Source organism: Triticum aestivum, chromosome 7B (assembly GCF_018294505.1).
Source record: "Triticum aestivum cultivar Chinese Spring chromosome 7B, IWGSC CS RefSeq v2.1, whole genome shotgun sequence".
Lineage (NCBI taxonomy): Eukaryota > Viridiplantae > Streptophyta > Magnoliopsida > Poales > Poaceae > Triticum > Triticum aestivum.
The window spans coordinates 29,775,588-29,797,740 of NC_057813.1; the positions used below are offsets into that span (position 1 = coordinate 29,775,588).

Consider the following 22,153-nt stretch of genomic DNA (forward strand, 5'->3'; position numbering starts at 1 on the left):
AGGGCTCCTCCACACCTCCACTGATATATGCACCTCCGTCGCTGCCCTGCTCCCCAATTTCTTTCTTGTCTAGATTACACCATTTACCCCTCTCCCTCAAGTTCTTCCGAACGTCTTTATGCTGATCCACATAGTACTGCCGTAACTCGAGATCGATACGAATGGATAACTTGAAGGTGTCGTCTTCTTTAACACTAGAATGGCGGGTCTTTACAGAGAAATTCTCACGACTGAGAGGTATAACCTAGCCATGGGAATCGCCGCGCGACACAAAACTCTCCACCACCTACTTCCGTTGCGTAGAATCGTTGGTGTGATGATCGTTGCTCATAACCTTGTAGTGATCTTGGCATGATCATGCGCTTAAATTATTACTGTTTGGACACCGTAGTACGAAATTTTATATTGCTGTTCATTCTTTTTCATAGCCCATGGACTAGACGCACTCCACACACACACTACCAAGACAAACTGGGAAATATCTGGCCCACACGGCCGTGGAGATATAACTTAACCCAATTTTATCCGGTCTCTCCGTGCCATCTTCGCCTTTATTGTCTCGTTGCTTATGATCGTCGGTGCACCAAATTGACAACCCGATCCACGAAACCAGCGTCACTGTTCGCCCATTCCACGCAGCATGACCGGATAGAGCGTTAGACAACGCTCCTGGCGCTAAACATCAAGAGAAGGAACCTGGATAGCATTCTCAAAGGAAATAGAGAAACCAGAGCATGAATAAACCTTGCTGGTGTCCGCTGCTGCTGTTGACGAGTTGTTGTTGCTTGCTCCTGCTGGCAGTGCGGGCAGTGTCTGCAGTAGCTGCCGGTGTTGTATTGTTCCGGCGGATAGATAACACTGCAATTTAATTAGACAAAGATGAGTGCAAAATACCAAGAAAAGAAGCAGAATCTCAAAGGAAGGAGAGAGGCCCACAGATGAGCAAACCTTGCTGTTGGATTCGTCGTCGCAGAGGACGGATTGATGCCCCGAGTGGTGGCCTCATTCCACGTTGGATGGCGTTGGCACCGATTGTCAGGAAGTTTAGCCACGGTCTTTCCCCAGCCTCTCAACATTGCCCAACCCCGATCTACCAACCCCTTCTGTGGGTTCAGATATTCCTCGTCGTAATTCCAGCCCTTTCTTGTCTCCATCGTACGTGGCTAAGGTCGAGAGCTAACTAACCCGATGGTGTTTGCACAAGGTGAGTGTGTGCTGGCAGTGGCACTCGGCCGCCGGTGGACGGATTTATAGGCTCTCGCCCGTCGCCCGGCCGCTTGACCGGACTGAGCCGGTCGGCTCGTTTGTCATATTCAATCGTTCGGGTAGTTAATTAGCCATGACCTAGCTAGACGACGAGATGATGCATGGATGATTGCTTGCCTTGCCTGCCCACCTGCTCCATTCATCGATTAGAATACTTCCCACAAGCCGAAACTAACCAACTAGAGCACTCTGGCGGTGGACAGAGGCCAGATCAGCCAGAACGCGGTGTGAAATACTTGCGGCGACTTCACCCGACGGAGCGCCATCGTCAATGCTTCCTCGCCGCGCGCGCGGCACCCACCCACCCACGACGCGGCTCGCAGCTCGGCGAGTCAACCACCTCCTGCGTATAGTCCATTAGTCTACTCGTTGGCCGGTCGAGACCAGGCCATCGGGGCAGCTTCATTCATTCCCCGCCCTTCCCCGGCTGTGCTATGGTGTACTTTTAGGAGGGAGGACGCAAACCCCGCTGATTGCTCCTCCTTCTTTTCCGCAGGTTTGGTCTGCGCAGCGCTAGGGCACTGCATGCAGCTCATACATACAAACTCAATGCAGGCAGCAAGACTAGCAACACACACTGGTGCCCGGCCGCACACACGGCGATATGCCAACACTCACATCTTTTTTCTGCGAAAATATCAGATCTATTATAAAGATTCACCCGCATATTCTGGCTGATCTTTTCGGCCATGTCATGGACTCTTTGGACGATAGGAAATAAAATGGTGATTGAGAAGGTGTTCCTGAGGCAGGCGCCTGACTCTTTGTCCAAATTCCTTACTTTTCTGCAGCAATGGCATCCACTTATGAGGTAGCATGATTGCGATCGTCTAGACACCATGCTGGGAAAATATCTTGTGGATTCGGCACGTCGGCTTTCGTCATCTTAGCTTTGCTCGTCGACGGTCATTAGGTGGCCTTGTTTTTCTTTTCTCTTGTGTTTCTCTTTGGGCATTATTGTGCTGTTGCCCCAGCCGTCTTCTTTATGGCTTATCCGAATGTTGGTTGTATGGATCTTTGCTTTATCTATAAAGCGGGGCGAAAGCCTATTTCGAGAAGTACACTCGCATCCTGACATGACTAAACGTGCCATGCACACGCACTCACACTCGCTAATCTAGTCTACACCAAGCCACTTCCAGCTTGTTTACCATTTCGAAGCGGCAAAAAATTCCGCTCACCTTGAAATGGACTAAATTTTTGAAATTAAAAAATCAGATAAATCACCGAATTTTTTGTTTAAATTTGAATAATTTTAAATTTAAAAATCTAGATAAAAGAAAATGTAGGACAACGTTAACCGAACTGCATATGTAACCTGATTGTTAGTCCGTTTGAATCTCGACTAGTACATATTTTTGCCAAAAATATATTTACGATGCAAAAATTTAAAATAATGCTTGTGCAACATGATTCAAACTCTTGAACTAACAATCAAAGAAAACCGTCCTACCGCTGCGCTACTGAAACCGATGTTTATTCAAAATGATCCATATTCCTTTTTACATAGGAACTCAAACCAGATGAATTTGTTTTGAACGAAAGGCAAAAAAATTGCCACCCGAAATTTAGGGATATTTTGAGAAAATTTTAAACCTTGGCATGAACACATGTAATCTCTTGTTTTACTCAATAACTACGCGTAAGTTGATTGAATTTGCAATTTGAATAAGTCAATTTTATGAAAGGAGGAACAATTAGAGGAGGAAGAAAGCTCAAGGAAGAAGAAAGAAAGAGTCGAACATGGAGTATCTGCCCCCGAGCTCAAATACTTGTTGACAAACAGTAAAATAAAAAACTAGTAAACAAATTCAAAGAATTCTTAAAAAAAATTGTGGTAAACTTTGACAAATGTTTTGCATCCTTGAAATTTTTTATCACGAAATATCATTCGTGAAAGTTGTGCCAAAGAAAAAACCGAAGCTGCAATAATGCTAGTTCTGAAACACGCAAAAAAATGCTAGTTTTGCGACAATTTTGAGTGTTGATTATTTTTTGCCACGACTTACACGAACGTCATTTCGTGCTGAAATTTTATAAGCATTATCAAAGTTTACCAAAAAAACAATTAAAGTACTTTTGAATTCGTTTACTATTTTCTTTGATTTTACTGTTCATCACGATGCATTGAACTCGGGATCAGAATATAGGACTTTTATGTAAGCACGTTAACACACTTCCACAGCCGAGTGGCTGGGCTCGACTATGTCACGAGGTATATGTACACGACCCAAAACAAAGCAAATTGAACATTTTTTTTTAAACATCAGTACAAACACAAGCACTCATATACACGCGCATATATATATATATATATATATATATATATATATATATATATATATATATATATATATATATATATATATATATATAGACACACACACGCATACACTCACCTCTATGAACGCACACACTCACACCCTACCCCTATGAGCACCCCCGAAAGACTTACAACAAGGATATCTTCGACAGGGGTTGGCTTGAGACTGTCAACAAGTAGATAATTCAGTCCAAATCAACGTTTAAAATAATGGGCTACGGTAAATAGCAACAATCTTAAAATAAGCTAAATTATATACCAATATTGTTTTTTTTGGGATATACCAATATTGTTAAACGTGACCTCTGAAAATGGTTGCATCGTCATTATAGCCCAGTATTTAAAGCGATGATCCACACTGATATAAGCACCAGAAATGTTTGTCTTAACCGATGAGCAGCTAAACCTACGACCATAGCGATTCATTTGTTTTGAGATTTGCTCCTTGCCGTGTTTTTGAGACATGCTTCCACTCAGTATAACACTCATATTAATTTCTAAAGAACCCTTTTGACATTTAATCCGTATATATTTTATCTAACTAAAAATAGTAACTGAGCTACCTATTGTTGGATACATATATATGCCCTAGAGGCAATAATATTGTATTATTATATTTCCATATTCATAATTAAGTGTTTATATTTCATGTTATAACTACTATGATCCTGGAATGTGTGATTCAGTGGAAAACTTATATGCACGTATGAAATGATAAACAGATAAAATAAAGGTTAATAGGCTCGTCTCTAAGACTAGCTCAAGTGTTGTTGGTGATCATGTTTTAGAATATCGTTAAGTGTAATGATAGTCCTAAAATAACATTGAGATTATGACATTGAAAGAACGATCATATTGAATCGACCCAAACTTGTTTGTTATGAATTGAGATTATATCGTCTATAATCAATTGTAATAAGAGAGTTAACATGTGGTTATGCTCCGTAGACCATGAGAGTATCTTAGTCACTTCTTACCATGAGGTGGACTTTGGGGTTGCTCAAATATCACCTCTAACATAGTGATCATAACGACAACTTACAGGCTCATCGGAAAGTTTGACAAGGGACTAGATAGCTCGAGAGTGGGATTTGCTCCTCCGACGATGAAGAGATATTCTTAGGGGCCTCTCAATTGACACATCCATCATTGTCTGGCCAGACATAGGTGACTACGTCACAGGGATGCCGGAACACCATAATGAGAAAGAAGAACAAAACATGCAACAAGAATAAACGGTGTAATGAGCAGGTGATGATTCATGAGGATACCGATGCATCCCGGGTTTTGTGAAGTATAGCGAAGCAAAGGGAACATCACATGATAACCAAAGGTTCACTCGAATGTCATTCGTGTAATCATAGAGATCGATATGGACGTCCACAGTTCCGCTATTGGTCATTGAACGAAGGGGTTTCATTCATGTTATGATTTACCGAACCTATGGGGTCACAAGCTTAAGGTAATCATGATCTGTTGAGTGTTATTAGGACGAGAGTATCAAGGATTTATTTTTGGAATTGTTTCATTAATATTCGATATAGTTTCGAGAGGAACCTGAAGCATTCCGGGTCACCGGAAGGGTTTCAGAGTTTATCGGGCAATACCGGGTATTACCGATAAATGATATATAGGCGGAAAATGTTCCCAGAGATGTTAAATTAATAACAAAAGGCTCTAATAATAGTTTGGAGGATTTTATATTTAATTTAATATCAACGTGGTTTGAAAGGTCAAGTGATGGAACGCTACTAGGGCCACTTGGGCCCAAGTGGAGGTGGCGTCCCCTTTCCCACTTGGGAAGGGAGTGGAAGCCGAATTGGAGGGGCACTCCTCCCCATTTTGGCCGACCAAGGTGGAGGGACTTTCCCTCTCCTTGTGGCACCTTCCTCTCCCATCCGTCCTATATATATACTAGAGGAATTTCACCCTTTGGATGCACGAGTTTTGGAGCCTAATCTAGTTCTTCTAGTTCTAATATTAGTTGGTCCTAGTTGACTAATTAGAGCTAGGTATAGTTCCTCTAATCCTCATAATTAGAAGCCCAGTGTGGTTCTAATCTCCTCCCCCTAATATCCGACGACGATAAGCTCTGAACGGCGAAGCGTTGTCGGATCGTGATGGCTGCACACTTGCGACCAAGTAGAGAGGGCGTGCTTTCGGTCTTTGATTTGAGTGACTATTCGTGGGCGGTTCGTGAGATTGTTCATCGAAGATTCGAGTGACTTCAAGTCCGATCTACACCGACACATTCTTTTTCCGTTGCAACTCGGTGACGCTAATGTGTTGGATAGTTTGCCTTGGTTCATTTGAAGAAAGAGGAGATCAAAGTTATATCACTATAGTATTTCAAGATGGTGAGCATTGTGAGGGAGGCCATGGTTTTTCTATTGGGTGTGCTCCTGCCTTATTGGTTTACCCACCATTCCTTAATAGAATCCTCGAGGTGCCATTTTGAAGTGTAAGGTTTTCTAGATTGTGGCACTCATTGACCAAATTCCAAAGGTGTAGGGTGAAGGCACACTTACCAAAAAGGTGCAACCCGGACTCTTGTTCCCTTTTGCAGAGATCAGAGAACAACAAAGCAAGGACAGACATGATTCCTTGTTTCTTTTCATTTAGTTTTTTTTTAGCCAATTCTTTTCATTTAGTTGAGAAAACCATTACAAGTAGTAGTGTACGGACTAATTAAAGGCCGAACTAAGTGTACAGATTAAACGCTCTCCACGCACACCGTCATGACAAAAGGAAATATCTGTCCTACACCACCGGGTATGTATATTTTTTCTGATAAAGAGCATTTTTATTAACTCATATAATGTCGCATCAAACAGATACACACATATACATTGTTTAGTCTCTTGGCGCCATGTTTGCTTTTCCTGTGTTGGTCATTATCGTCGGCCACGCGCAGCATTTAGCTCCCGGTTCACGACATCGTTGTCACTGTTCAACCATTTCACGCAGCATGACAGGATACAAATTAGACAACGCTCAAGCTAAACGTCTAGAAAAGTAACCTACAACAGAGCATTCTGAAAGAAAATAGAGAAGCCAGAGCACGAGCAGACCGTTGTTGCCGCCGTGGTGTCTGCTGCGGGGGAGGGTTGGGCTGGTGCAGTTGAAGCAGCTGCCGATAGGGGTTCGTCTTGTCATAATTCACGCTGTCAACGCACAATGATTGGATAGATAACACAGTTAGATAAAGCCAAGTGTAAAATTATACTAGCAAGAAAAGAGAGAGGCTGCAGATTAATTCTCTGGCATCGCATCGTAGGGAGTCAAGTCACATGGTGAGCAAACCTTGCTAGCGAATTCGTCGTGGTAGAGGCTGGCTGGCTGCCTGTCGTCGCCTGCTGAGTGGTGGATTCCACAGGACGACGCAGCCAAAAACCTATGGGCCTTCCGTAATACCACGGTTGACCATCGGACAGAACATGGTCGTTGTTTCTGAGCCCTCCTTCCGTAGCTACGAACGGCGCTCTGCCTGCACCTCCATGCTCTGCCATGTCCGCAGCTTCCCTGACTCCACCGCCGTACAACCACCCCGCTGGGATCGTTCCTCCGGCGGCACCCACGCCGGCTGCAGCCCCCATGCCTCCGCCACCGTACCCGCCCACCGGCAACTGTCGTCTGGCTGCGCCTGCTAACGCTCCTCCGCCACCGTTCCCTCCCACTTGGAACTGGAACTGTCCTCCTACGCCTGCACCCACGGCTGCAGCTCCCCTGGCTCCAACACCACTCCCTCCCCTACCTCCAATCGCACGCCCAGCAGCACCACCGTTCCCTCCCCTGCCTACCATACCTGCGAACCCTCCGCCTGCACCTGCAAACGCCTCCCAACCTCTGAAAACTGGCTCATCTCCTCCTGGCATCGTACTACTCGAGCAGTACTTAGCTAAGGTCGATCGGGAGCTAACCGTGTGCTGGCGCTTTACAAGAGTGTTGAATGATGAGTGAAGAGGCAACGCCTCCGGTGGACGGATTTATAGGATCGACCGTCGCCCGTCACCACGCCGCTTGACCAAATGGAGCCACTTCGTTCGTCATATCATATCCTTTTGGGCGGGCACATATCTATGAGCCTATGGCCCATGAGGCGACGATATCAGGACTAGATCACCGTCACGGATGATCACTCACCTGCCCAGTTGCCAGTGGTGGATCATTAGAATACTTCCCCACAAGCCAAATGGATTACTCAACTAGAACCCTTCTGCTTGGCCAGAGGCCAGAACGTTGTGTGAACTCGCAGTTTCGGCGCCTTGACCCGAGGCCGCGTCGTTGATCCACACCCACGACGCGGCTCAAAGCTCAGCAAGCAGCTGAGTACACAAGCTCCAAGCCTCCAACTTACCCCATACACTACTCCTTGGCCGATTCAGACCCAGTGCATGAAGAAGCTTTCCTTCCTCCCCAGCTGTGCTATTTTAATCAGGAGTGTCATTCAGCCACAGTTTTAAGGCCGCTAAACAGCGGGCGTCACTGTGGACGTAAGCAAAGCTTGGTCGGGGTGTCAGGGTGTGCGCGCCTGTTCCACGGCGGCACAAGCACAGCACCAGTGGCGGCGAACGAGTAGAGCAGCCGCATGCGTAATTCACAGTTTGTTTCCCTTAATGAAAATCGGAGAGTTCCCGAAAAAAAATGAAAATAGGGGAGGATGCTCTCTTTATAAAAAAAAAAAAAGAGGTCCAAGAACTACAAACACCACTACCGCGGCGGACTCGACATACAGTTTCGTTGTACTTTGTTGTTTTGGTATTATTCTCAAATTCCACTGAGATGTCTCATGAATGTCACTAAAATAGTTCTGAAATTCCAATGAAAAAACATGTCTGTAAGATTTACTTTGTGTTAGAAATCCAGTTCAATGTCTCTCTGGTGCCTGTATAATGGTTTTCTAACATGTCTGTTTTTTAATCAAGTTTATGTGTTTCCCGCATACAAAAAAATTCATGTTTGTGTGAATTGTCTGTGGAAATGGAATGCTTTTGAAATCCATTAAAAGAAGACTAAAGCAACTGAACACAATCGGAATATGTTTTCTTAAATAATTGGACCTATTATTGAAACTTGTTTAGAAATGACTAAAATTGTGTCAATATGTTTGAAGTCGTGTGAAATTGATGCGAGCTTTTGTTGGAAAAAACATGAATTAGATCTAGAAATGTACGAAAATCAGTGAAATATGTCAAAATTGATACCCTCGTTTCCTTTTATAAGGTCTATTATAAAGTTTACACTAACAAATAACAACAGCTATAGTACAAGATCAGTGTTGTGATATTAAGCGTTTTTCTCTAAACTTGATCAAAGAAAGAAATTTGGACTTTGAAAAAAATCAATCCCCCCCCCCCCTGCCTTTTTTTTACAAAGGGACCTCCCCACTATAATTTTTACATAATGAGTAATAACATAGAGAGAGTATGTACATGGTTAATAACTAAAAAAATATAACACGTCTATAAAAAGAACAGTTGGAGAATGGTTTATGCCTGAAAAAGATACAAAATAAAACAGCAACAAATGCATGCATAAAAGGCAAGAGTGAGAGGAGTACATTGCAAAGTGGCATGTCATGGTTAATTAGGGGAAAACCAGGCAAAACTGTCACAACCGCTGAATGGGCACACATACAAGTCACATCACCGAAAATCACCACGAAGAAAATATCGCCGACGTTGCAATTCAGTTGGGAGGCAAGAACCGCAACGACGACACCTTCAACAATGTTATGGTGCCCGCAAGCTCCACTTGCATTACCTAGGCCGCATCCGAGTCCAGCTTTCGTTGGTCGTCTCGCCTCCCTAGAGCCTATATAGTTGGTAGGCCTGCCTACACTACCACTAACACCATTCACCTCGCAATAGAGTAGGCCTACACCAGGCCCATCAGATAGCACACACCAGACCAGAAGCGCATGTTGCTAAGTACCATGTCGTGAGCTCGTAATCGGGGTCGCCGCAAGGTGGGCCATCGCTCACATCTCCGGCATCCCGAGCATCCAGAGCTGAGGCGCGTCACCAAAACACCTCGGCTACCAGGATCTAACCCCAAACTGGGGGCAATAGGGACGCCAAGTCAAGGCGCCGCACCAAAATCCCACGTCTCGTTGTTGCAGGAGTAGCTCTGCTCGTCGCACCGCCTGAGCCACCACAACTCTGAGGGAGGGCTTCGATGCCGGGACGATCGCTGCATCTGCCTTGAATCGCCGTGCAAGAAAAATTGCGAGAGCTTTCCCCATCGCCACTGTTTGTGGCACGGGCTTAGCCCAAACACATCTTCCAGCGGCAGCGAGAGGTTGCAAAGGGGAGGGGTGGCTACGGCTGTCGGCTAAGGTTCCCCTCGTGTCCCTTGTGGGAGTAACGCGAGGTCGGGAGAGCTTTTTTCAGAGGGGTTTAGTGTTGTAAAACAGTTAATTCTAAAAACATGAGCGGGTTCAAAATTTCAACAATTTTTACATATTTCGGCAATTTTGTATGGTGCCAAAATATTTGGAAACTCTAAATTTCAGATCAGGTTCACTAATTCCAGCTCAAATGCAAATCCAGTGAAAATTAATCAAATTCAAGTACATTTTGATAGATCAAATCCCGTAATAAATTATTTTTTGAAACAAGGCAAAAGATTTGCCATTTTCATTAATTAAGAAGAAGATTAGACATAGTTCCACCAAGCGGGAGAGTATAGATCACTCTCGCGGCATAATATTACACAAATACTTCGCACCCGCACGAGCCCAAATAGAGGCCTCATCTTTAATCTTGGTAATAACAACGGTAGTAGGGGCGGCGCTGTTGCGGAAAACCCTCGCGTTGCGTTCGTTCCAAATTTCCCACGCAACAAGCATCATCAAAGTGCTACGAACCATGCGTGAGTGGCCCCTTTTGTGAGCAACCATGTCCCAACAAACTTCCACCGAGGGCACGAGTCTCCAATCTGACGGATCAATGTCGTGGAGGCCAAGCCAAGTCTTGATCTCCGTCCACACTCTCACTGTGAACCGACACTGGAAGAGGAGGTGAGCCGCGGGCTCCTGAACCTGCTTGCAAAGAAGGCAAAGGTTGCAATTCGGCCATCCCCGACGCTGCAATCTATCGGCGGTCCACACTCTATTATGAATAATCAACCAAATTTGTTGGGAAATAAACCGTAATAATTTTCAACATTTCACCGAATTTGTTCCGTTAACATAACTTAATATCCTGGACAAGAGAAATAAACTCAGAAAGTCCCATACTTGTTGACGTGACGACAACATTATACTAACATTACTCAGTAAGCTAATTAACTAGACACACACGCCGGTGCAGAGCCACGACTCCCACATTCAACCAGCAGTGCCAAGTGTAGTCGTCGGTGGTGACATGAGTATGTTGAGCCGTCTAGCCGACTTGCTAAACTCCCTGCAAGAGGTGGATTCGACACCGTTGTCAGTCAACGATTCGATGCAATGACAGGGGAATGCGCGCAGAAGAAATTAAGAATCCACAACTTACTCCCACGGCACGTCTCCGACGAGCATCCAGTCCCCATCCCCGTCCTCGTAGGTGACGGCGTATGGATCGCCATGGTGAGAAGTGGAGGATGGGAACATGAGGCGGAGCGTGTGGTGGAGCTGGTGGTAGGAGGCGTGGCGGGACAGGTCCACCTTCCTCCCGATGGGCACCCCTTCCATCTTCACCTTCACGTGGCCGTTGCTGCGCGGACGGTGCCCGATCTTCACCGGCGGCCACCCCACAAGCCTCCTCCTCCTGCACGAATTACACTCGGCCAGGTCAGTTTCACGAAAGAGAAGGGCGCGCGCCTACGTGCATTGCATTGAACACCATCGATGAAACACTCACTTGCTGCCCATCTCCCAGTCGCGAGTGTCGCCAGTGCCGTCTTCGCCGTGGCCGTGGCCACCGTCGTCGTCGTCGTCGCCCAGGAAGAGTGGCAGCGTGGGTTTCTTGATTCCGAACGCCTCCGCCACGCCCCTCTTCCCGCACGAGCCCGCGTGGTTGGGCGGCGCAAGCCCCAGCTCCAGCTCCATGGCGCCGGTGGCTAGCCCTATAGCTAGCTCCTTGTCTTCGTCGACTATTTTCCCTGTACTACGTGATCACAGTCACAGCTGATAACTTGTCCTAAAAGTAGCCGGGGACACCGTGCGATCGATGCGTGCAGTATATATAGGCGCGCGGGGCACCGCGGCCGATGGCTACGTTCGATTGATGGTGACAGTGGAGATCGATCTGGAAATAGTGAACTCGACGTGGGCTCATGGCAGCCGGGGGAGTGGGAGACATGGTGTTGGGGCTCCAGGGGGGCAAGCAGCGGGCGGGCTGCCTGCCTGCCGCCGCGCGGTCGGCACCGCTTGCTCTTGCGTCTGCAGCGGTAGTATATCGAGTCATCTACGCCCACAACCCCTGCCTGCGAAAGAACGGCCGAGTTTGTGGGCGTAGATGTGGTTCTGTCTCTCGGCCGTAGGTGTAGGGTGTGCGTGGTTCCGCAACTGAGCGTGGACCAGGGCCGGTTGCTTGTCGATCATGTGTTTTGCTCAGTGACGTTGTGCACGCGCGCGTCGGCCTCGGCCTCGACACGTACCGGTCCCGGAGTCGCTACTGTCTGCCACTACGGTTACGGTGGATGCATGGCGTGCTAACGTACGTACTGCTCCTGTGGCTAATACGTTCTTCATGCAGATACCTTCATTCAACCGTCAACTAATTCCGGACCAAGAGAATACTTCCTCCGTCTCAAAATAAGTGTCTCAACTTTGTACTACCTCCAATACAAATTTGTATTAAGCTCAATACATTTATTTGGTACGGAGATAATAGTATTTAACAAGGCATAGGTCCCCCCCCCCCCCCGCGTCGTCCGCTCTCGGGCGACCCGGGGGCGAAACCCTAGGCGCCGCCGGTCCCCCGCCTCCCCTTCTCCTCCCTCCCCGCCGCCGCCGGCAGCCGTCGTCGGGCTTGCCCGCGCGGCGGTAGGCGGCGGCGGGGGCTTCCTCGCGCACCTGCCTCGACCTCTGGAGAGCCCGCCCCCCACCCCGCATCGGGCGCCGCCGCCCGCTTTCCCTGGTGGCCGCCGAGGCCGGCCCGCTGTGGCGGCTGCCGCCGGCGTTGTCGCCCTGCGTCTATCGCCGGGGACGGCTCTGCCCATCAGATCCGGTCGCCTTGCTCGATCTGGCGGCTGGTGGGCCGCAGTTTGCCGGATCCGCCAGATCTGGCCGGCGTGGCCTTGCCTCGGCCCGGCTTGGATGATCGCGGTGTGGTGCTCCCTGGTGGCGGTGGTGTGGGTCGTTCTTCATGTTTCGACAGGATGTGTGCGGTGGATGGATGCCGGGGCGGCGGCCTCGGGCGGTGTGGACGGCGTTGCCTCTTCGGCGGGCGACGGTCGTGGGTGCTGGTGGTCCGCGACTTCGGCCGTGCGGGCGGCGAGGTCTCGGTGGACGTCTACTACAGTGGGCTGGGGTGCCCCGTCACCCGGCGTGCCTGCTGCGATGAAGTCCAACGCTTTCTCCGGCTGCGTGCGCTCCACTGGCCAGTCTTTGGCTGGGTGGATGGGATGGGGGCGGGACCGGGGGAAACCCTTGGCCGTCGGCGGAGGCCACGACAATGGCGGCGTCTTTGCTGGGCGTCGGTCCCCTTCTTGGAGGCCTTGTCGAGGTCCTTTCCCGTCCTTCACCGTGATCTTCCTTTGGGCGAAAGCTCTAGTTCCCCTTGCGGGCGACGGCGTCGTACCCTCGTCGCGCTCCTTCTTGAAGGCGTCGCCTGGGGTCCTCGGAAGCATGGTGGGTGCTTTGCGGTGCGTGTGAGGTGTTTGGCGGCGGCATTGTGTGCAGCGTTTCACCTATTCTCCGCCGGTCTTCGTCCTGTGGTAGTGCTCCTTCTGCTTGGAGATGGACTAGCGTAGATGGTGGTCGTCGTTTGGTGCCTTGATGGCGTCGATGGCGGAGGATCCTACCAAGGTTGGCACCTCAATCTGCTCTGAAGATGGACTAGTGAAAGATGGCGGCGACGACACATGTGAGTGCGTCAGACCGGATTGTGCCCCGAACCCGGTATGTGGCTCGGTCGGGGCCTCCGGCTTTAGATGTTAGGCTTAGGTGAGAGGTCTGGGTATTTGGTCCAGCTTGCACCCCCTTCATCATATGGATAGGAGTAGTGGCAGATGTTGCCAAGATGGCGGATTCAGGCATATTGTTGTACTACTTTGTAAGGTCCTCGAGAATAATCAATAAAATGGCCGTATGCATCTCCCAGATGCAGAGGCCGGGGGTCATCCTCCTTTTCTAAAAAAAAAAAAATAGGCATTGTCAAATGCATGATCAAGCTAACACATTCAGGATAGGTACCATCAAATGCATGGTCAAGCAGGCTAGACACATTCAGCATAGGTACCAGTGCCAATGGTGTCACGAGGCGTGAGAGCCAGATCGAGGGGGCATGTGCGTACGCGTGGGCGTTTCTCTATCAGCCCTTATTTTACCCACCTTTGATGGCTCCTCGTCGTCCACCACATGGACATGCCGCAGCGGAGCGCATGCCCCCAAGTCAAGGAAGACAAACCAGCCATTGCTCCCACTCCATGCTTCGTCCACTCCAATCACAGTTGCGTGTGACGGTGTGCCTGATCCACGCCTTCGATCTGCATGGTCATGGAGCATGGACACCGTGCTTCCCAACGCCGCGCGTTGCCGGCTCTGTCCCAACACCGAAACCAAATTTATCTTTCACGTCCCAACAGTTTGTAAACGTACTACTCCAAGTACCATGGATCAATCTCCGTGTGCAGCTTCTCATGGGGGCAGGACAATTACGCAGGGAGAGCAGTTTGTCCAAACAGTTTTGGTAAGTCTGAGTCGATCTTATATCAATAACATCTTACATTAAATCCGTGCAAAAAAAAACCCAGTTTTTTTTTTCTTTTGCATGTTATGTCACTTGACTGAGACTTAGTTAATTCTCAGTCGACTGAGACTTATTCGCACCCATGTAACTCTTTCTCCAAGTACCATGGATCAATCTCCGTGTGAACGACACGATACCACTGGTGGAAGCGCAAGATCGATGCTATTACCGGCATGATTGACTAGCTAGTAGCTTAATTCGTCGGGGTTAGGCACGTCACCTCAGATTGGGTGGCTTAAGTTACCGGTGCATGCATGTGATAAGGGACACGCTAGACTTTTAGAAACACCCGCCCCGATCAGGTTCAGGTTTTTAACTCTCAGCTAGATTGACTTCTTTGTACTAGCTGCATCATGGATCGGCTGGTCCAGTGCACCTTGCGTGCAAAAGATCGAGGACGGTGCGTCGTATCGAGTCCAGACCACCGTTCATCATCGTGAAAACAAAAGTACAGACCACCGACTCGCCAAATACAAAAAGAGCCCAGACCACCGCGATTACGGGAATCGGCAGACAAAGGTAATTAGGAACCAAGTTCAGCGAACTCCAGTCTTGATGAAAAATAACGGTCGGGCTATGATTTTAGCAAGGATTGCGGTGTGGAACACGGTTTTAGCAAGGATTGGGTTGATCGACATTTAGACAGGTGCTTGGGCGACAATGATCACTGTAAAAGACTGGTGGAACATGCTTGTCTTGGCCTCCTTCCTCATGCTACTACCTCCGTCCTGGTTTATTGGTCCCCTTTGTAATATGTGCCAAAATTTGACCAAATATTTAACTAATAAAATATTAATGCATGTCAAGAAAAAATGTATCGTTGAATTCGTATTTGAACATAGTTTTCAATAATATAATTTTTGGTGACATGATGAACATTTTGTTAGTTAAATTTATGATCAAATTTTGGCATAAAATACAGTAAGGATCAATAAACCAGGACGGAGGTAGCAATTTCCTAGGAACTTTGGAAGGAAAGGACGGCAGGGTCTTCTGGAACGTCTCCGCACCTTCGGTCATCATCATGGACAAGATCCTTGACAAGGCAAGGTTGTGCGCATCTGCGGGTGCCAAGGGATTTGATGTAATCTTGCCTCGCGAGTAGTTGTTTTATTTTCGCTACTTTGTCACTCCTGTCTTCGAACAATGAAACACCTTCTTCATTTCTTTGCTAATTGAAACACCTTCTCCTTAATTAATGAATTGGCAAGTTTTTTACCTCATTTAAAAAAAACAGCAGTCTATGTCTGCCTGGACAAGAAAGCAACCGATGGATGATAGCCTGCATCTTTGGAACCATGCACACGTGTCCTTCAAAAGATGATCGAAAACATTGAAGTTTACTACTCTCTTTGTCCTAGAATAAGTGTCTCAACCAGCCTCCTGCCTCTGTGCGTTGCACTTGCGCGGAATCTCTTCACCCATGGAGAGCGAGAGCGTGCGTAAGAAGTATGCCAGTTCGTTAATTGACTCGTCTGGCCGGCTGGCCGGCTGGCCGGCACTAGCTAGCTCTTCCCTTAGTTTAGTTAACGGCGGTCACCCGCTTGTTGCGGAGCACGAGAGATTCGGTGGTCGATCGGTCCAGGCTCCATGGATGCTCACACGGGACACAGGAGTAGTGTGTGGTTTGTGTATGTTGGTTTCTCTGGATAATAACCAGGCACATGCTAATGCTTGGTCGACGATGCATGCATACGCGCGTGTCTGCATGGGCGGGGAGACCGGAGGCGGGGCAATGCGCCAACGCAATGCATGTGAGGGGAAGTAGAGTACCTAACGGAGGAGGCGGATCCTCTAACATCCTCAAATAATGTCACGAGGCTACAGTGTAATGCGTGTGTAAAACAAAGAAGAGATGTCAAAGTCACTGTAGCAATCATTATGCGGATTTACTGTAGCATGTATAAAAATAATAAAAAAATTATTACACCATATTTTTGTTTATATGCAATGTTTGAAAATGTTATAGTAGATTTGTAATTTGCAAATTAATTATAATTTAATTATTTTAGGCTTAACGTATGGATGTGAAGGAGAGATGCACGTGAAATCCCGATGTTAGAGGATGCGGTTCCCCTACCTGCATGTCCCCAGAGGATAGAAACAAAATTTTAAAACAATTGGAGAAGTGGGGTATCGATCCCCATACCTGCATGTCCCCAGAGGATAGAAACAAAACTTTAAAACAATTGGAGAAGTGGGGTATCGATCCCCATACCTGAATGTCCCCAGAGGATAGAAACAAAATTTTAAAACAATTGGAGAACTGGGGTATCGATCCCCATACCTCTCGCATGCTAAGCGAGCGCTCTACCATCTGAGCTACATCCCCGTTGATGCCAATGTTTCCCGAATATATTACTAGAATCTAATTATTTACTAAGAGACATCGTTGATGAGGGAATGTTGGCCCAAGATGAGTGGAGATCGGCCCTGCCTTCCCTCGTCCTCCAACAAAGCACTTATTCTCCAAGTCCCCGTCGATGGTAAAAGCGAATCCGTCTTTTATTTCAATGCAAAACATGGAAGAACAAAGCAGAAACCCAAAGTGAGTATTTATTTTCTTGACGCAGAAAAGAAACCGAGTATGAAACCAAAATGAGCATACACGAACAAGCCAGCATTGTGTGCATTGCATGACAGGTGAATGTCAATTAAGCTGCTGATCGACTCGCTTGGAACAAGCATCCATCCACTCTAGGCTAAGTGTTGCACATACTTCAATATTGCGGAGGGCATCTAGCTAGCTAAGTGATGGCTTGATGCCGGCCATTGTGGTATTGTCTGTATAAGCAGATAGTGAAGTGAAGTTCAGACATCTGCTCATACTCGCTTTTTTTGCCATTTTTGCTGGTTGTGTCTTTTTCCCCCATTGCATTGTCTATTCTTTTTCCTTGAGAAATGTCATTTATAAGATGCGAAAAAAAACAGCCGTCGTGACTTAGTACACTCTCAACTAATTCAGTTTTCTCTCCTTCACTGGTATTAATTTAACCTAGCTTAACCAGTTTTCTCTCCTTCCCGCAAAAAAAAAGGTGAGTACTAGCTCCGTCCAGGTATATTAGGCCCCTTGTATTTTGAGTTAAATTTGACCGTTTATTTGATTTGCAAAATATCGGTATGTAACAAAAATTATATTACTGATTTGTAGTCGAATGAAGTTTACAGTGATACCACTCTTTCTACATATAACTCATGTTTTACTATGCAAAAGTATAATCAAACTTTGGCTCAAACTGTGAGGGGCCCAATAAACCCCGACGGAGGAAGTAATATATGAAGTACTACAATTTGTCATAAATGAAGTCAGCTTGTAAGATCTCATCTTCTCATAAATGAAGTCAACTTGTAATAGATGAAGTCAGCTCGCAAGATCTCAACGCAGGTCTCAGCTTCCAACTTAATGCATTTTTAGCTAGGTGGCACAGGTTATACATAATGTCAGTACATTGCAGCACAAGTTATACCGAAGACTCCAATCTTCAGTTACTACAAATAGCACCGTATGTGCACTAGTAAGACATCACATTTCATCTGCATGCACAGTCCTCTTGCTAATGTGCAGACCTTCCTCACAAGCTTAGTTGGCCTTGCGTGCGCAGCACAGTCCACGCCACAACAATGGCTCCGCGTTCAGCCGCTCTCGCTCTCAAGGCAGCCGCCGTCGCCGCCATTCTCGCCACGCTGGTTGCGCCTTCTTTGGGGCGCTGCGGTCACTCTCAGGCGCCGGCAACGCCACCGCCGCCGCCCCCACCACCACCACCACCACCGTACCATCACCACCCCACCATCTCCGGCACTGGCTCCAGCGCCGGGACCTGGGCCTGGGCCAACGATATCGTGCAACGACTGTTTTTCGCAGTGCTACTCGCCATGTGAAGCCTCCATTGCCTCGAACTGCAGCAGCTACTGCGGCGGGATGGAGTATGCATGCAACTCCTGCAAGATGGACGTGATCGAGGGCTGCAAGAAAGCAAACAACTGCACCGGCAGCTGCGACGAGTGCAACTTCGACCCTAGCGCTTCGTGCGTCAGCCCCTGCACCACCCGATACTGCGACCTCTGCCGGTACGGGTTGGGGCAGCAGTGCCGGGAAACCTGCCAGAAGGAGTGCTCTGCGCCCAAATGCGTACCCTTACCACCTACTCCCTCCGTTCGGAATTACTTGTCGCAGAAATGGATGTATCTAGACGTATTTTAGTTCTAGATACATCCATTTCCGAGACAAGTAATTACGAACGGAGGGAGTAGTTCTGAGGGCTCCATCATGTGTTGTATGCCCACCGTGTCTGCCGGTGCATTCATCTTCATCTATGTATGCAGTGTGTCATAGATGATGTGACACCCAATTTTTATTATCTAAAAATAATAATTCCTCCTTCCGAAATTATTTGTCGTCGAAATGGATGTATCTAGACGTATTTTTAGTTCTAGATACATCTATTTTTATCTATTTCTGCGACAAGTAATTCAGGATGAAGTATATAACATATTAATATTAGAGTGAGAAAGATTTCTTCCTCCTATTTTTGGCGCTAGCTCGTTTGCCCACCAGTGGCTTGTTAGCCCGATATGATAACCAAGCTTCATTCAGAGATTGGCGAAGAGGGTGAGCGGCATTATCGATGGCAATGAACTACAATCCGTGCCGTGATAGGTGTCTAGATCCAACCTGTCCACCATCTGGTGTTCTGTTCTGATAAATTATGTGTTTATTTTTCATGCATGATTTAGTTCGATTTTGGTGAGGTTCACCAATCTAGACAATGATTTTAAAAAAAAAATTGATCTGGAGAAGTTATTTAGTCGCCATGTCCAGAACATACAAGCACCACTACAACGACGGTCTCCAACATACAGTTTGGTTGTACCTTTTTTTTTGCGTGGTGAAAACTTGTATTACTCAATCACAATGTCCTTACAATCATCTGAGGTAATCTCCAAAACCTCACTCGGGCCAGGTCCTACCATGAGTTCTAGCAAAAGAAGCTAACATATCACTAGCTTTATTTTGAGATCTAGATACATGAGTAATACAAGTTTGTCTAAGACTCATCAAAAGCTTTATCTCCTTCACAATTAAAGCATAAGCTGAGCGATCAACCTCCGCACCCGAGATCAAAGATACTGCTTCGAGAGAATCCAGCTCCACGACAACAGGAAGATCCATCCGTTGAATGGCCAGGGAGAGCCCCTCCATGCATGCGCATAGTTCCGCCTCCAATGCATCTCTGCATGTAAAGAGGGCTCTGCAAGCTGAAAAATTAATAGCACCTAGATGATCCCGCATGATCATGCCCGCTCTTGCTGCATCCAGAGAAACAGACGCACCATATGTGTTCAATTTCATCCATCCCGACATTGGTGGCGTCCAACTCAGCGCAACTGGCTGTTGTCTTCTGGCCATCTCCGTTCTGGGTGCCTCATACACAATATAAGACTTTCCTTTGGCTGGATCTGCATTAGGGTTCAGCTTAACACCAATAAGGGAGTCTATATATCCCTGTAAGAACCGAACTGAGACATCCAAGGGCGGCGCCGGCTTACAATGGACCAACTCATTCCGAATGAACCATGTTCTCCAAAAGATCATCAATATCATCATGCGGCTAAAGTCACTCAACGGTGCCAACAAATGCAGCAACCATTCTCTCCCATTATTCATCATAGAGTGCAAGTCAGGCAGATTCCAAACTATAGCCAAAGAGAGGTACAGATCACGTCCTATCTGACAACGAACGAAGGATCAAAGTTGTCTTCTTCCTCAGTGCCACAGACCGGACATTGGCTCATAACCTCCAGCCCAATTCTATGCTTCCTTTGCCAAGTCGGGAGAGCATTCGTGGCCAGTTTCCACGCAAAGGACTGGACCGCTGGAGGAGCCCATCTTTTCCAAATGTAGTTCCAACATGATCTACTCACCGATGGCACAGAGCTCAACGAGACCGTAGCTCCTCTCTGTGATTCATCAAAGGCCAACGAGTATGCAGATTTAACAGTGAAAACACCATGCTTCCCTGGACCTCATGCAATTGTGTCATCCTCCAACCTAGGAGAGGCTTTGTCTTCAATATCTCTTGTACATCTGCTGCAACAAAATGCTCATTAAGAAGCCCAATGTTCGATGATCCATTCTCAGTTAATAATTCAGAGACAAACCAGACTCTGCACCTTCCCTGGGCAGAAATTGTCTTAAATGAGAATGGTCTCGGAATCCAATTATCATGCCATATACGTATGCTTGTTCCATTACCCACTCTCCATAAGATCCCTTTTTTTTAATAAATCCATACCATGGCATATCGCTTGCCATGTCGATGATGCGTTCCCAGCAAAAACCGTATCCTCCAAGTTACCCATCGGGTAGTACCTCGCCTTTAGCACTTGAGCACACAGGCTCTCTGGTTTCGTCAGTAGTCTCCAAGCTTGACGGGCTAACAAAGCTTGGTTAAACATTCTAAAGTCACGAAAGCCTAGACCACCTTTATCTTTTGGCTGTAACAAGTGCTCCCAACCTCTCCAATGCACCTTCCTTTTACCATCCGCCGAGCCCCAATAAAAATTCCTGACCATATGTGTCAGGTCATCGCATACTCAAAATGGCACTTTGAAGACACCCATTATGTAAGTGGGTAATGCCTGAGCTACAGACTTAATTAAAGCCGCATGACCCGGCTGTGCCAAATGTCCGTCTCCTCACTGAATTAGGTGCTTAGTAAGGCTCTCTTAGAGGTTCTGAAAACGACCCTTCGACATACGACCTTCTGGGGTTGGTAATCCCAAATACTTTTCCTCAAACGTCAAGCTAGTAACAAGTAATGCTTCACGTACTTCTTCCTGGATCGGAACTGGGCAAGAGTCGCCAAAAAATATTGAGCATTTGTTATAGTTGAGCATCTGTCCAGTAGCCCTACCATATACGTCTAGGACATATTTCACCCTCTCCACCAGAGCTTTTGATGCCTCAAAAAATAATAGTGTGTCATCAGCAAATAGCAAGTGTGATATGCCAGGTCCTCTTCTACTTACTTTTACTGGTGTGATCCCACCCGTAGCCACTCTACTCCTGAGCAAAAATGATAGTCTGTCCTCCACAAACAAAAATAATAATGGAGAAAGTGGGTCCCCTTGCCAAAGCCTTCGCGTCGGCGCAAACAAATCCAAGAGGGTTCCATTAAATTTAACAGAGTACCTCACCGACGTGACACATGACATAATTGTTGGGGAACGTAGCAGTAATTCAAAATTTTCCTATGTATCACCAAGACCAATCTAGGAGATTCTAGCAACAAGAGAGAGAGGGAGTGCATCTTCATACCTTTGAAGATCGCTAAGCGGAAGCGTTACTAGAACGCGGATGACGGAGTCGTACTCGCAGCGATTCAAATCGTGGAAGATCCGATCTAACGCTGAACGGACGATGCCTTCACGTTCAACACACGTACAGCCCGGGGACGTCTCCTCCTTCTTGATCCAGCAAGGGGAGAGGAGAAGTTGAGGGAGAGCTTCGGCAACACGATGGCGTGGTGGTGGAGCTTGTGGTATTTCTGCATGGCTTCGCCAAGCTCTACGGAGGAGGAGGAGGTGTTGGAGGAGGGAGGGGCTGCGCCAGGGGAAGGGTTGTGACAGCCCTCCCACCTCCCCTCTATTTATAGGGGCAAGG

At 47.2% G+C, this 22,153-nt stretch overlaps 3 protein-coding genes across 3 annotated transcripts; all 3 read right to left on the reverse strand.

Annotated features, from left to right (window-relative positions):
* Positions 1–388: 388 nt before the first annotated feature.
* LOC123156384 (uncharacterized) lies at positions 389–1,207 on the reverse strand. Its single transcript, XM_044574516.1, has 3 exons — positions 949–1,207; positions 745–858; positions 389–618 (listed from the first exon to the last, which is right to left on the reverse strand). The coding sequence occupies exons 1-3, from the start codon at positions 1,152–1,154 to the stop codon at positions 567–569; spliced, it is 372 nt and encodes a 123-aa protein (XP_044430451.1). The 5' UTR covers positions 1,155–1,207; the 3' UTR covers positions 389–566.
* A 5,020-nt stretch (positions 1,208–6,227) lies between these two features.
* LOC123155687 (glycine-rich cell wall structural protein) lies at positions 6,228–7,522 on the reverse strand. The gene is made up of 3 exons (XM_044573840.1): positions 6,893–7,522; positions 6,661–6,753; positions 6,228–6,535 (listed from the first exon to the last, which is right to left on the reverse strand). Exons 1-3 carry the CDS (start codon positions 7,462–7,464, stop codon positions 6,484–6,486), a joined length of 717 nt encoding a protein of 238 aa, XP_044429775.1. The 5' UTR covers positions 7,465–7,522; the 3' UTR covers positions 6,228–6,483.
* A 2,806-nt stretch (positions 7,523–10,328) lies between these two features.
* LOC123162914 (auxin-responsive protein IAA20) lies at positions 10,329–11,715 on the reverse strand. The gene is made up of 3 exons (XM_044580686.1): positions 11,437–11,715; positions 11,089–11,343; positions 10,329–10,995 (listed from the first exon to the last, which is right to left on the reverse strand). The coding sequence occupies exons 1-3, from the start codon at positions 11,622–11,624 to the stop codon at positions 10,920–10,922; spliced, it is 519 nt and encodes a 172-aa protein (XP_044436621.1). The 5' UTR covers positions 11,625–11,715; the 3' UTR covers positions 10,329–10,919.
* Between the last annotated feature and the right edge of the window lie 10,438 nt (positions 11,716–22,153).